The 15,476-nt window shown below is 40.5% G+C and overlaps 1 protein-coding gene and 1 pseudogene across 1 annotated transcript; both read right to left on the bottom strand.

Moving 5' to 3' along the window:
* Positions 1 to 5,702: 5,702 nt before the first annotated feature.
* Positions 5,703 to 7,668, bottom strand: LOC147452241 (scarecrow-like protein 11; annotated as a pseudogene).
* LOC147452240 (uncharacterized) lies at positions 7,665 to 8,493 on the bottom strand. The gene has a single exon (XM_086518900.1). It carries the CDS (start codon positions 8,307 to 8,309, stop codon positions 7,665 to 7,667), a length of 645 nt encoding a protein of 214 aa, XP_086375026.1. The 5' UTR covers positions 8,310 to 8,493.
* Positions 8,494 to 15,476: the final 6,983 nt, after the last annotated feature.

The following is a 15,476-nucleotide window of genomic DNA, read 5'->3' as shown; positions in this document are numbered from 1 at the left end:
TTTTGCTTTTGTATCCTATATATGCGTTACACTTTCATGATGCATGGTGCTAGCTTTGCAGGTCTTTGCTACATCCAAACTTGAATGGAGTAGGTTCCAATGCCAAAGTACATTACTGCCATCTAGTTCCAAAACAAGCAGTTGAAGAGATGATAACTCAAAAAAAAAATCATGAATTCAAAGGGAGGCTCCTTACCTCCTTCATGAAGGAGAACCATCTGGAATCAATGGAAGTGCAAGCAATACTCAATGAGAGTGGCATCTTGTCGATGGGATACAAGGTACTCTTCAAGCATTAGCTAAAAAGTCTCCAAATAAATTACAGAGAGGATCATTGCTGCGAAAGCCATCACATGTAAAGGCTACACGCCGGCACATAAACGGTGAGGTGTTTAAAAAACTTGGATCACCATTCCATATTGAAGCAACATTCTTAGGCAAGGGAGGTAGAGAGGTACAATATAACGAGCATAACAATCTCTTTGTTAATCTTGAAGCATTGCAAAGGTATGCAGTTCACTTCCTTGATATGAGTCGAGAGGAGTGCAATGGAGCTCTCAAGTTTGCTTTGAAGCTTGACGAGTGCGAGGTCCTGAAGGACAGGAAGCTGAAGAGAGTCACCATTACCCTCATGAACAGAGCTTTGGATCCATCAATAACCAAAGAGAACCCACCATACTCCAGCATGCAATCGGAAAAAAACATTCTGACACTATGATCATTTGAGATATACTTAGTTCAATCTATAATAACAAAAATGTTGCATGTATGGTTCTTGGTTTTACGTTCCCATTTTTAAATACAGGTTGATAAGGAAGATTTTGAAATCCTCCATTGGGTTTTTAGCCAAACCCAGATTCCTTCTATCATTCAGTATTTGGTGACTATACAATCGAATGACACATGGCAGGTGACTTGAAGACTTATAAGTGTATGTACAACATAACACACGTTACAATTGTGGCAAATCCATGCTTATATTGCATGGCTGATGCACAATCTCTTGAAAAGTAAAAATTATGTTGGATTTAGAATCTTCTTTTTCCTCATTCTTGATGGTTTTGGTGTTTTTTGTGTAGTGAACATTGGAGTCTGTTGTTATTCGACGTTGAAGAGAAGATTGTCTACTACAAAAACTCCAGACTAAGCAAGGATTTCCATGGGCGTTGAAAAACGTAAGGCACATCTTTATGTGTTGGCTTCTAGTGTCTATTTGTAATGCCTTACTAAGGCAAGCGCTTATGTATATAGTGCCACAAAAAAATTTGTATGTTGTGTAGAGCACATTTTGTTAGAACATGATCTAGGGACTATTACTTAGCACGGATGCATTTGTGTGCCCATGGAGGTCAATGACTACAACTGTGGTTGATGGACGTGTATGAATGTTATGCTCCTTGTTAGCCAAATTTTGGATGTACCAAACGTAAGTACGCGTGTTGTTTCAATGTTTGTATTGCTGCAACGTTTGTATTAAAAGAAGTAACTTCTTTAATTACTTTCTTATTATCACGCTTCTACATGACCTTCAATTACATAACTACAATCCCTATGATGTGCACAAATTTTATGTAATGGCCATTCACGTATTGTAATTTCGATGCACAGAAGGTCAAGAGAAGAAAGCGCTCGAGCTGAGGAGTTCGAGAGGGTTCGGCGTTGAAGAAGCGACGTAGCGGACAGAGCAGTCTCAAAAGAAGAGGCAATCAATCAATATTATACACATGCCATAGAAGTAGAGGATTGGGTTACACGTCAGCGAGAGGAGTGAAAACAGAGAGAAGTTTCACAGGTGCAAGATGCATGGGAAGCCATGACGAGGCCCATGCATTCAAACGATGCGAAAGGGCATCTGAGACCAGCGTCCCTCGAGGGAGAAGGAGCAACAACGGGGGGAGAGACCAAGGGAACAATGGAAGCAACCGGGGGATGGGACAGGAAAGCAGTAGTAGGTGAAGGGAGCAGTAATTATCACCCTTTTGTATACATTTTGAAAGAAACAATACAATGTGTAAAGTTTTGAAACAATAAAAAGTGTTCATTTTTTAAACAATGTTTGACACAAAATGTCTTTGTATTAGTCATTTTGGAGTGTGCATGTTAGATTGCATGGCATTAAAATCCATTGTATGCATAATGTATGCAACCTAGCTTCCGGTGGAAGCAATCAAGTGAAGTGTATTTGAGAGGGACTACTTAAACAATGTTGTTTTCTCCTTGCGTCTTGGAATCTGAGAAAAAGATAGAGTTAATATCTATATCTTAAAGCATTAAAGACAAATGAAACTTATCCATAAGTACCTTTCTATTGTTGAAGCTGAATGCATACGCTTTTGGCATAAGTGGAAGGTCTTCAGATGTAAGATCTATTCTGAGCTGTGCAAGAGTTGTACTTGACATTGTCTTCATTACAATAAGTAGGCTCTCTCATAAGTAGATCTCCATTGCTGAAGGTTTGTTCTCAGAGTTAGTCTCTATATCTTGGTCGAGTGGAATAAGTTGCCCACTAAGAAGATGATATCAATACAATGACACTATGAAATTTTGAGAGCTTATAATGTACTTGCAAATTATGAACTTCTTTTGCAAAATATAGATTGTACCTTGTGACTGTTTCCTATGCCGATTATCATCTAAAATGTCCAAACAGCTCTCAGATTTGCAAATGAACATTGTTATGGTAGTACTTATTTGCTCATCGAAGAAAAAATCTACAAACACTTCAACATGCATAAATAAAGTGAGCTTAACAATCTTTGTAGCAATTGAATACTTGAGGGAAATCTATAAAATATAGCCGCGTGTAGAGATATGTATGGCTTTAGATTTGTTATGAAATAATGTTTTTTTAAATACTTGGTCAATTTTCTTGAATGTGTGTTTCATTAGTGAAGACTCATGTGAAAACATTTAATGGGCTCTCATATCGTTGAGTGTTCCGCCATCGTTGAAGGTTGTATTTACACTCTACGGAGACACACTATCTCTATACTAGTCATCCTAGGTTTAGTGTAATCCCACCTACAAATTTAAAGATTTCCCTCTAAATTTTAAATTTGAAGCGGTAGGGAAAGGTCCTCAAGGGGTCTTTTTCCATAATGCATGTGACCATCTGGTGACCGTGGGAGCCAGGTTGGGAGGGAAGGTCCCTTGAGGACCTTTCCCTCCCGTCAAGAGTCGGGGGGAGGGGGGCCAACATAGAGCAGAGCACAAACAGGCTGCAGTTTGTCTCCATTTTGGGTGGTGAGGTGGCATGCCCACAAATGGGATCCATTCCGACAGCTGAGGTGGTCGTAACTAGTGCGATTCTAGCTGCAGATGTGTTATAGGTTGAGCAACGGAGGCTGATGGACGGTGTTTGTATATGATGGATGTTGATGTGTCGGAGATCCAACAACCGTTGGTGCAGATTATGTTGAGCAACAACAATCAAATGGACGGCGCACAATTGCAGCACCCTCGTTGTATACCGACCTTGACGGTGAGGAAACCTACAAATTTTGGATAAATTTAGTGGAAAAACCTTCAAATTTAGCCAATTTACGTCTAGTACTCCTTGCCTGCATTATTGTCATGCAGATGTTGCCGCAACAGCTGAGAGAGAGAGAGAGACCCACATAAATCTGCCGCTGAAGGTCTGCCCATGCTTCATCAGCTGTTGCTGATCGGCCTAAAGTGTGTATATGACCCACTCCTCTGGAGTCTGGAGAACCAGGAAAAGAACTTTCACCTACTCTGATTCGAGGCTCTCTCTTTTAGTGGGCTCGGGCCCTGCTCCCTTTTATGGCTTACCAGTGGGACTTTCGGCTGCGGCATGCCCCAAGTTGCAAGCATCATCGAACTTTTTTTTTTTTTTTTGTGGAGAGAGTAGGAACTTGAAATTACAACTCCCACACCCGACTCTGTCAGGTGGAGCATCCCAACCGGATAAGGTTGGCCAACCCATCATATGGACTAAGGGAACAGCCCCTAAGGGCTACATGTCACACAAGGTGTCAAGACGGTTTGAACCCAAGACCTTTATAGACACAAGAGGCTCTTGCTCTATCAACTTAGCTAGCACTCGTTGACAATTGTTGCTCGGACTTTTAATTCGTGTCCGGGTTTAGTTTTGACATGACACCCCACGGCTACGAATGCCTCAGATTTCGTGGACTTCCGAGCCGTCGATCCTCTCCTCCATTAAAGTCCGGGCGTTACTTAGTCCTGAGGGTGGATTCTCCCCTCTTTTCTTTGTTGAATGGTGGTCTAGTCTCCCTCTCTTTCCATTTGTGAAGGCCTTGAGAGCTTGCTTATGAACCTCAATAAGCAATCTTTCCACGGTGGAGATTGCCCGCAATGTGGAAAATGACAAAGAGAGAAGCAAGGATTTGATGCATATATACTGGAGTTGTATGCAGCATAGGATGTGCCTTGGAGATGCATTTTGCCATTTTATAACGTCATTGTTACATATCATGCATGGTCCAGACATTGGCATTTGCACATGATAAAGTAGTAGTACATTGTGACCTACATCTTGGTAATGTCACAAGAAGATTTAGAAATTTTCTCATGTAGGAAAATGGAGTCTTTTTCAGTGTTTTTCATACAATGCATAACATCATGAGCTTCTGCTCGAGAGGCACCACATACCTAGCTAGGTATGCGGTGCCTCCCTCTTAAAAGCTCATGATGTTGAGGTAAGTCACAATGTGAGAATTATTGTGAGAATCTGTCCAAAACTTCTTGTGTATGTAATGCTAGATTTCCAAGGTGTTCTGTAAGGGTTACCATATGGTAGCACGTGAATGTACAATAGGCAGGTTTTCACGGTTATGAAAGAGAGCCGCTCTAACTCCATAAAGCGCAAGAACTTGATTTCTACTAAGCTATATTTCTGGAAATGATTTCCTCTCCTCACCTAATTTGTTTACTTGATTATTTTAATGTTTTTGTGGCTTCAAACTTTATTATTATGGCCAGTCTCTTTAGAGCCCCATGTAGCGGTGCTTAGAACAACTTTTAGGTTGTAAAGCTATCATGTGGAGAAAATTTGAAGAAGGCTGCCTAACATGGATGGTTCAAAGATCCAAATGTCTTATCCATTTTCTATGTTTTGACACCTCTTTAATTTCAGGAAATTTGAAGAAGGCTGCATAACATGGAGGGTTCAAAGATCCAAATGTCTACCGATTTTCTATGTTTTGACCCCTCTTTAATTTCAGAATGTGCTAATTTCCGACTCAATTTATTTTGTAGGTATATCTCAAAAATTTGCTGATGTGCTTGCTATTATTTTTTTTGAAGCACAGGAAAAAGGGGTGAAAAAAGAGGCATTGAATAATGGGTGAATAACGGGCAGGAGGTGCTTTGTTTGTTCTGAAGCAGGCTAAATGAAATGGTCCAGGCACCTGAGCAAAAAAAAAAGGGAGCACATATGCAGTTCAATATGCACAAGTGACAAGTGAGAGCTCGACAACAACAAGTGCTAAGCGCATTTGTTGAAGTGTGAAAGAATAAAGGGAAAATTACCAAAATAACCTTCAATTTGTGGAAATTCCCAAAATACCCCTCAAAATTCAAAAATTCCCAGAATACCCTTGTATCTATTTTAGTTGGATTGTTCACGATTTCCTAATCTTTATTCTTTTTTGACAATGGAGATCTGTTTTTTAGTGCTTAGCATGTAATTTGTCACAAATTACCTCCCGAAAAAAGACAATTTTGTCTAAAAATAATGAAGCAATTCATCTCAAAAGCCTACATAACCAGCTCAAATTCTAGTTTTAGTATCTTGTAATCATAGACACTTAGTCTTCTTATGAAAAGCTACAAAAAAATTTATCTTTGGATAAATTTACTCTCACAGCCATGGGTATTTTGGGAATTTTGGAAAATTTGAAGGGCATTTTGGGAATTTATGACAAAATATGAGGGGTATATTGGGAAATTTTTTTAATTTGAAGGGTATTTTGGGAATATCCACAAATTAGAGGGGTATTTTGGTAATTTTCCCAAGAATAAAGCTTCATAATTCCGACGCAAATCGGATGCCAGTAATGAAACCCAAATTTTACAGCATGTCCTTAGTTGGCATTGAACCCCTGCCAGCATCAAACATTTCCTTAATGCAGTAGCTAAAAAGTACATGGCATGTCAACTCGCATCATTTACAGAATAGTATAGCCTCTACAGTGCTTACACATACTCATAATTACCGTTGCCAGCCTTTCACCAGACTTCTTGGTCGGTTTCGCATTGGCAAAAATGACAATACATCTCCCTGACCTTTAACAACTTCAGCAACCTCTTAGTTGAACCAGATTTGCATGCTTTTAGCACCAATGCTGCACAGACAGGATAGGGTAAATAATATCAGCAGAAGCCCTAATCTCCCGAATTTGACAGCTCCCATGCTGAGAGTGACTGAATGACACGGCCTCGCCACCCCAACAACATCCATGAGTTCGAATCTTGCAGCAAGCTAAAATCCTTGTGGTAGCCCTTCATTATAGCTTTTGCAGTAGACAATACACTCTGAAAGAGCGGCTGTGGCCGAAATCCGGCTCTTTGAATTCGTGCGTGCCATTGCTTGTACACCTCCGGCCGCTCCACCCACTTGAGGCCCTCACATGCCACCACATTCAAAATCGCCCGCCCCATCACGTCTCTCTCAAACAACCGCCTCTCCAGGCTGTCTTCATACAAGAGGGTGTCAAACTTGTTGCAATAATAATGGAGCGCTTCACGAAAGCGCGGAACAAAAAATGGTTAACTGTGGGATGCATTCATAAATCCAGTCACAAGAAGGTGTGGGTTGACAGCACGCATTTGCCGGAACAGGCGGTCACGAGGACTCAAAGACACACCATCACTCTCATCATGGAGATGGCGCAGTCTATTGAATGAGTTAAGCACCAAAATCTCTCCTGGTGAGGTATGAAGGGCATTATGATCTATGTCTTCCCAATTCTCAGCCAAAACAGAATGGTATTCAAAGGGCACATTGTAAGTTTTGGCATACTCCGCCAATCGCCTGCCAGTTCCCTCTACTGTAGACGAGGGGTTGATGTCGGCAGGCTTTGAGGGAAGCTCGATTCCGGTTACACGAACGAAAGGGGAGCCTCCCTTGCGATGTGCAAGTGCATAGATCAAGCAAGGCCATTGGAATCCATAGAATATGCCATAGTCCACAATGTGGAGGCGAGAAGCACCAGTAGACACCTTAAGAATATACTGGTTGGCAAAATAGTGTGCAGTCTTGAGATAAGGGCACACCTCAAACACCATTCTGTAAGCCTTCAGGGTCATCAATGCAGATGGTAGCTGTGATGTGCTAGCTATGGCCGTGTAGAGTGAGCTACCCATGCCACTGACCCGAGCCATCATAGCCTCACTGAAATAGTGGGCTGCCCGTTGCAAACCGGTCCCATCAGAGGATGCACCCTGTCGCTGCACATTCTGCAGACGATCCGTTGCCTTTTTAATATTGCCTTCTCCTAATGCCTTTGCACTGCTTAGTAGAAGAGCTTTTATGTCAATGGCACTCCCCAGAGCCGCATCATCCCGGCCCTTACGCTTTACATCAGCTCTACCACCTTCTAACAGTGTTACTTCATCAACACCTCCGTCTCGCCATTCATCAAAAAGATGAGCAAAATGCTCTGCTGCAAGGTCTACATTCATAACATATGAGACATCCTTCTCTTTACTATTCTCAAGAGCTTGCAGTAGCTGCGAGCTTGGAGTGAAAGTGTTACACTCCTCGAAAGAGAGCTGCTGCACATTGAAAACATCTTTGTTACAGCCATTGAGAGTTTGTACAAATGAGCCTTCTGTAATCTCTGGCCATAGTGCTGATTATTTGCGGAGGCGATTCCACTTGAGACAATGTTGGTGCCATAAAGCATTGCCCTATGCTGATCCTCAAATGAAAATGCACAATTTGGTTGCGTATTTCTGTTCGCTCTATCTCTGCTGTATGTCAAATTGTTACTACACATGACCAAGCAATCGACAGACTCGCCAAAGGTCGGCAATGGACCATCTTTGGCTAGAAAATCATCTGCTGCATCACGCCCACTACAGCAGTAGTCTTGCTGCCGACAGGTTGAGGTAAAGAGTGATGCCTTGTCCTTCATCAAGATGTCCTGGAAGCCATTGAAGATGAGCTGGTAGGCGTGATTGCTTTGTAGGGTTAGCAGCTGGGTGGTGCTGTGGTCCTCAAGGCTCTCGTCCATAAGGATCCCATTGATGTAGTCCAGGAAGGTATGCGAGACGAGCTCCTCTCCAACGAGCTCGGGATGCTCATAATGAGGATGATTCATGGAGGCTGCTCTCCGTCTCTCTCTCTCTCTCTCTCTCTCTCACACACACACACACAAAACACAGCGCGCAAGGCTTTTGTGATCATACCTTCTATAGACGAGAGCGCCCGCCCAAGTTGGACACAGTGCTTGAGATCGTCCCCGATGACGTACGTCGATTAGAGCCGTGCTTGGTTAATGGGCGCTTCCAAGTGAGCTATGGTCGGCATGCTCCAAATGTAATAGCGGCGAAGTTCATCTAGTTAAGCAGAAGTGTAAGGTGAGGGGCCCAATCTTATGGCATCAAACTTGACATGGAGCGCTTTTCCACAGATCATACCTTGCTACATCGTAACAACTAACAACTATATAATATGAGCAATCAAAATAAAAAATTATGCATACATCAATGCTTATAATTATTAGCAAGTTGTAGTAGTAAACAAGAGGTGGTGCAAAGTCATTATTGGAGAGAGAGAGAGACTCTCATGCAAAGTCCACAAGACCCATAGTGATGCAGGCTCCATGCATATTGCGCACACAATGGAGGGTACATGATAGTCTAGAAGATAGAGCCTGTGGCTCTACGCGCGTTGCGCACACAAAAAGTCTAAAAGGTGGTGGGCAAAGTCACCATAGAGAGATGGGAAAAAAAGTCGGAGTTTCTAATTTAAAAATTGTCAACTCCTGAAAGCTTTCAATTTAGCCAAATTGAAACCTGATGAAGTTATGGAGCCATATTCAAATGAAAAAACACTAACCCACAATGTGGGTGCCTTATTTGGAGTACGTAGGAGAACCTAGTTGGGAAACTAAGGTAAGGGGCCAATAGAATGGTGGCGGCCAATTCCAAATATGTTGTACGCCAATAATATTGCATACAACTCTGTATGTATACTCCAAAATCTTGAAGTAGAAATCTCAACCATGCCAATTCACATGCCACTAATGTACTCGATAGTGCAACCATAGGCTACTTCTTGATGCTCTATGTGATAGCAACACTCCCAAGTGAAAACATAAATCGTTTGCAGACTTGTGATCATATGTGCCACTAGCCCAATCCGCATCCATGTAACCATTAGAGCTGCAACTCAACATCAACCCTATAAAAGAGTTCATAATGCAAAGTAGCACTCACATAGCACAATGTATGTCTCACTACATTCAAGTGTGATTTCTTGAGAGATTGCATAAATATGTAACCGACTTACCAATCCAAATGTGTAGCTTAAGTTGGGAGGTGAGATAGTCAAGTAGATTAATCTACCAACCATGTTCATGTACATTGTAGCATTCTAAAGCACTTGATATGCATCATTTACCACCTTCAAATTCTAATCTCAAGGCATCACAATTGGCTTACAATTGGCCATACAATACTTTTTTAGCATGTCCAAATCATATTGTCTTTGTGTTAGCCATACACCCTTTTTTGTGTGAATAATTTCAATGCCCAAGAAGTACCACGAGTCTCCCATATCAAACTCTTGCATAAGTAGAGCCTATACACCCTCTGCTTCAGCCACATTATCACCTCCAACAATCAAGTCAGTCACATAGATGCATATCATCACAAGTCCTTCTTCATTCTCTCACACATAAAATGAATGATCTGCATCAGACAGCTACCAAAGGACATGAGGAATGCCACTATCCTCTCATACCAAGCTCTAGGCACTTGCTTCAAAGTGCTTTCTTTAATCTACATACAAGGTCACATAACCTCATATTTACATAACCTTGTGGTTGCATCGTATACATAACTTCCTCCAAATCTTCATTCAAGAAAGCATTCTTTACATCCATATGTTTCAATGCCCATCCTAAATTGCAGTCACTACAATAAAGACATGAATAGTAGCATCTTGGGTACAAAGATGAATGTATTCTCATAATCAATATGACATGTTTCTGCATAACCCTTGGCCACAAGCCTTCCCTTGTACCTACTCACACTGCCATCAAAATTTTGGTTTATCTTGTACACCCATTTGCATCCAATTGCCTTGTTTTGCTTTCATAATGGCAGCAACTCATATGTTCCATTTGCATCAAGGGAAACCATCTCCTCATCCATAGCTTGTCTCCACTTTCTCATCTTTGATAGCATCTTCAAAACAAGTGGGTTTCATGTCTTGTGTAATCTTTGCCATATATGCTCCATGACAAGCACAACAAGAACCTTAGTCATTAATCATGACAAGAACCTTAATCATCAAACATGACAAGCACCTTGGTCATTAAGCACGACAAGCACCTCAAGCACATGCCTAGCTTGCTTAAGGTCTAAAGCACATTTCCATATATGCACAATGACAAGCACATCAAGAACCTTAGTCATTAAGCGTGACCAGAACCTTAATCATCAAGCATGACAAGCACCTCAAGAACATGCCTAGCTTGCATAAGGTCTAAAGTACCTAACGGTCCTAAGTCTAAGGACTTTTAACACTAACCTTTGGAGGTCTTTAATGAAGCTAACTCTAAGGTCTTTTAAGATCCATTATCTTCTCATTGCTCTTTGGTAGACCATCTTCTTTTCGGACCCTCGATGAGATGCGACCATCTCTCCTTTTGGTCCCCTGATGAGATAGGTCTAGAAGCACATATTTATATCCTAACTCTGGTTCCCCTTTTATCTTCCCATATTAAATGATCAGCTTAATAATAAAAAAATCATTTGGTAAAGTTAGATATTAGATTTTATGACAAACCATCTCTTTAGTTTCCATCATCTTCAACCTTTGTAAGGTTTACATGACCAATGCGTTTATGCCAGATCTCAATATCTGCAACAACTCTTGCACCTTGTGCAAACATGGTAGCATTCACATTGGGCACATTTACTTTTAAGGTAAAAATTCTGTCCACTTTCTTTCCTTGTGCAACCAACCTTTAATTCTTCTTATGCTCTTCAATTATTAGAATCAAACCTGGCTTGCAAACCCTACTCAACCATCTGCCTTATAGAAACCAAATTCTTTGTGATATTAGGTACATGTAGTATATCATTGTACTTAAATTTACTATTTGTCATGGAAATGATACATTTTCTATATGCATAATGGAACGTGCAGTATCATCCCCAATTTCTACATAGCCAGGAGTACAAGGTCTGCATTTCCTTAAACCACTCACCATGACTAGTCATGTGATTCAATGCCCCCAAATCCACATACGAGATATTGTCACTAGATTTTGCTACATTTGCAGACATATTATCTAGCATGTGTTGCATCACAAATAGCCTCTTGTGCTAATTTACATTTCTACTAGTCATTATATTATTATTTTGATGCTTCTTATTTGGTGGGATAGTCATGTTCAAAGTGACCATGTCTCCCACAACCCTAGCATAAAACATTCCCATGTTGACATGTATTGATACATTGCACATTACCATGATCTCTTGGACTCCCCTTGCCTCAAAAAATTTCTCAATCACTTGCATTCTATTTCTAAGAATTATTCTACTGTTGTGCTAGGTGGTTACCTCTTCCTCGACCACCTGCATGAATGTGCCTCTTCCTCTTCCTCTTCCTTTGTTGTTTAAAGAAGACCTACTTAAAATTATTTCTGCCCTGCGTAGAGGAGTCTTCCTCAAGCTCTTTCTCTTCCAAAATTAGTAAGGACACCAAATTTGTAAACATGGGAACGTTTTCTTGAAGATGGATACCAGTCATTAATTGGTTGTATTATGGACCCAAACCTCGTAGGCATACAAGTCCACCTTATCATCATCATCAACTCGAACACCAATTAATGCAAAGTATTCATATATATTCTCTATATTCATTGAATAATAATTGATAGATAGGTTTTTCTTATGTACTATATTTAGCTCAGTCTTCAACTGCAACTTTCTTGCTTGGTCACATCTGAAGATAGTAAAGTATCTCAAGCCTCCGTAGGGGTGTGAACATCTTGTATGTGCCCAATCATAGTGTCCTACACACTCATAGAAATCCAGTACATGAATTTTCAAGTTACGTGGTTCAATCTTTAAACACTTTTGTATGCATAGCAGTTGCACCTTCAATTGGTGACATCACTGTTGTCTCATGCTCTCCATCAATGTACTCCTAACAACCTTTAACCATAAGGAAATTGGTTTGAACTTCTAAGCATGGAAGTTGTTCTTGTCTTGCTTCTGGATAACGATGTGGCTAAGTCCATCATTTATACATGGCATGTTCCCAACACACTTCACCAAGTCTCTGAGCAGCTTGCTAAAAATAGTCAATTATCACTTGTAACTATAGTATGTGTGCATACCCTTGTTTCACAATACTAAACAATATATGTGAACATTGTAGCCAAAACGGTACCATTTGCACCACGAAATCGTAGATCTACAAAATCTCAAACCTTACCATTTTTGCATGTGAACACACTCTGACTCGAAAACGGGGACTGAAGCACGCCCAAAATGGAAATATGGTTTTATAGACATAGTTCAAAGGACTCAATGTAAAGGAATGTACACAAACGTGAGATGCACAATCTCCAAAAAGAATCACCTCAATTGGAGATAGTTTGATGATGGCTCCTAGAAATCCCACACGACTTCTTTTGCTAATCTTGCTTGCTGCTCCAAGCCCTTCAAACGCAACCAGGCTCTAATACCATGATAAGAGATAGAGAAGGAGAGAGCACACTCGCACACATAGAGTTGGAGGCAAACCTTCTTTTTCTTCTTCACTAACTCAAGATAAGGAGTCTACAAAGCGTAAAAGAGAAAATACAACATAAGGGGAAACTAGTACAATGGTGTAGAGTGGACCCTAATGAGTGAGTTGATGGAGAAGTGTGCCATCACTCTGATAGGTAGACCAGGTTGATGTAATCCAGCTGTAGTATCATTGGTGAAGATATGCGTATCCACCAAGGTGCACCAGTGATGATGATTGTCAGTGATAGTCATCTAAGGGTAGCACATGATGTTGAGCTTGACATCTCAATAACTTTGTAGGTCATAAATGTAAGCAAGGCTTCTACCCCGTTCACATGGCCTACTTGTTAACTTAGGATCTACTACACGATACCACGAGAAAAGTTGGAAACCATAATTCTTCGCATACAAGTTCACATTTTAGTTTAACAAGGTCAAATTGAGTTTTATCAACACCAATTTGGATAGTGCAAAGCACTCAAAGGTATTGACTAAAACCATTGAGGCTGTCATTATTGCCAAGGGCTTATCAATCTAATAATTTTGAGTTGCATGAAAGGTGTTGTCATAAAAATATAATATCTAACTTTACCAAATAATTTTCTCATATTGAACTGATCATTTAATATGGGAAGATAAAGGGAAAACAAGAGTTAGGATATAGATATGTGCTTCTAGACCTATCTCAATAGGGGACCAAAAGGACAAATGGTTGCATCTCAATAGGGGGCCAAAAGGAGACGGTCTAACCAAGAGCAATGTGCAATAAGTGCTTCTAAATTTACCTCAATAAGGGACCAAGAGGAGAGATGGTTACATCTCAATAGGGGTCCAAAAGGAGGTAGTCTATCAAGGAGCAACGTGCATCTAATGGAGCTTAAAAGACCTTAGGGTTAATTTCATTAAAGACCTCCAAACGTTAGCGTTAAAAAATCCTTTGACCTTAGGCAAGTTAGGGTTGACCTTCAGGTGGGAATCCTACCAAAGCATGAGGTGCTTGTCGGCTTGCAACTAAAGTGCTTAAAGTGTTTGTGGGAACCTTGCCCAAGCTTGAGGTGATTTTCATGCTTAAATGACTAAGGTTCTTGAAGTGTTCAATTCAAAGATAAACTCTCAAGAGGCATAAACGGTTTCCATGCTTAATTGATTAAGTGCTTGAAGTGTTCAATTCAAACCAAATGACTTAAGAAGCATAAAAGACACATATCAAAATCCTCCACATGTGGCCCTTATGGTGTGCTTGAATCGTATTGAATAGGCTTTAAAGGGATCCAATGAGAATTTAGATGCATAAAAATAAATAATGAAGTTCTTTCTCTCAAAGAGAAAAAAGAGGACACATGTCCAAATGATATAATTAAATCATACGAGAGAGAGAGACAGAGAGAGAGCGGGGGGGGGAGGGTGGCCCAAGCTTAAGAGGGGGTATATTCTCCCACACACAAACACATTCTCTCATTGTGTGGAGTGCAAAGTGCAAGAGCTCCATCTCCTTCTCCAAGCTTGTTGAGAAGTTGAGAGCCTACACCAACAATCTTGGCTATGGAATGCAAATCAAACCAAGAGCCATGCTTCAATGCTTAAGCTTGCCATCTTCTTCATCTTCATTACTATGCTATTATGCTATGCTAAGCAAGAAGAGTGATGATAAGTGAGGATTTATTTCTTTCTCCTATGAATGATTCTTCTTCCTCTTTCCTACCCTCATTCCCCGCTAGCTCTCTTCACCTTCGAAGGTATTTGAGGCTTGGGGATTGAGGCTTGAGATAGTTAATGCTTTTTGTAAAGTTAATATTATACTCGTGATGCATGAAGCTTTTGCTCCTCATAGCATCACCAAGGTCACAAGGAACACAAAGATTATGTTGTACCAAGTCTCTCTTGATGGGAGAATCTACAATACAAACGCCTTTTAAAGGGGGGACCGGCTCCAAGTAAATCCGGTCCTCAACTATTGTCATGTTCTCTAATACTCTCTCTCTTGCAAAAGTATTGTTCATGCCAACTTAATTAAGTACCATTAGGAGATTTCGGAGGTCATTTGGAGGGCCTTCTAAGAAATTGTATTTCTCTCTTTAGAAAATGTTCTTAGAATATACTTGCACTTATTGCGTATGTCCAAAAGGACATCTGAACACTCTGAAAAGTGAACCTAACTTTTCAAAAATCCTTGAAAACGATCACTTTTTCATTCAATGCGTGTGTCGTTTTCATGAAGTACACGACGCTCATTCAATATAGCTTTCGTCATCATTGAAATTAAAAAAAAATCACAAAATTATCGGTTGGTGCTAGAATTTAAAGTTTTTGATGCCGCCAATGCATCCAAAATGATCAAAAATTTAAAAAACATCTATCTACTTGCTTCAATCTAATAGCCAGAGATGAAGAAATTGTCAAAATACCCCTAAAAAGGAGATTTTGCCTCATGGCGCGCGGAGCGCCAATTGAAAAATTCCAAATGGCCCTCCGCACGCCGTGAGGCAAAAAATAAAAAAGTTGGATCACGCCAC

This window comes from Adiantum capillus-veneris, chromosome 8 (genome assembly GCF_014529385.1).
Source record: "Adiantum capillus-veneris isolate H3 chromosome 8, ASM1452938v2, whole genome shotgun sequence".
NCBI classification, from domain to species: Eukaryota; Viridiplantae; Streptophyta; class Polypodiopsida; order Polypodiales; family Pteridaceae; genus Adiantum; species Adiantum capillus-veneris.
The sequence above is the reverse complement of the archived record's forward strand: the minus strand, read 5'-3'. Positions and strand labels throughout refer to the sequence as shown.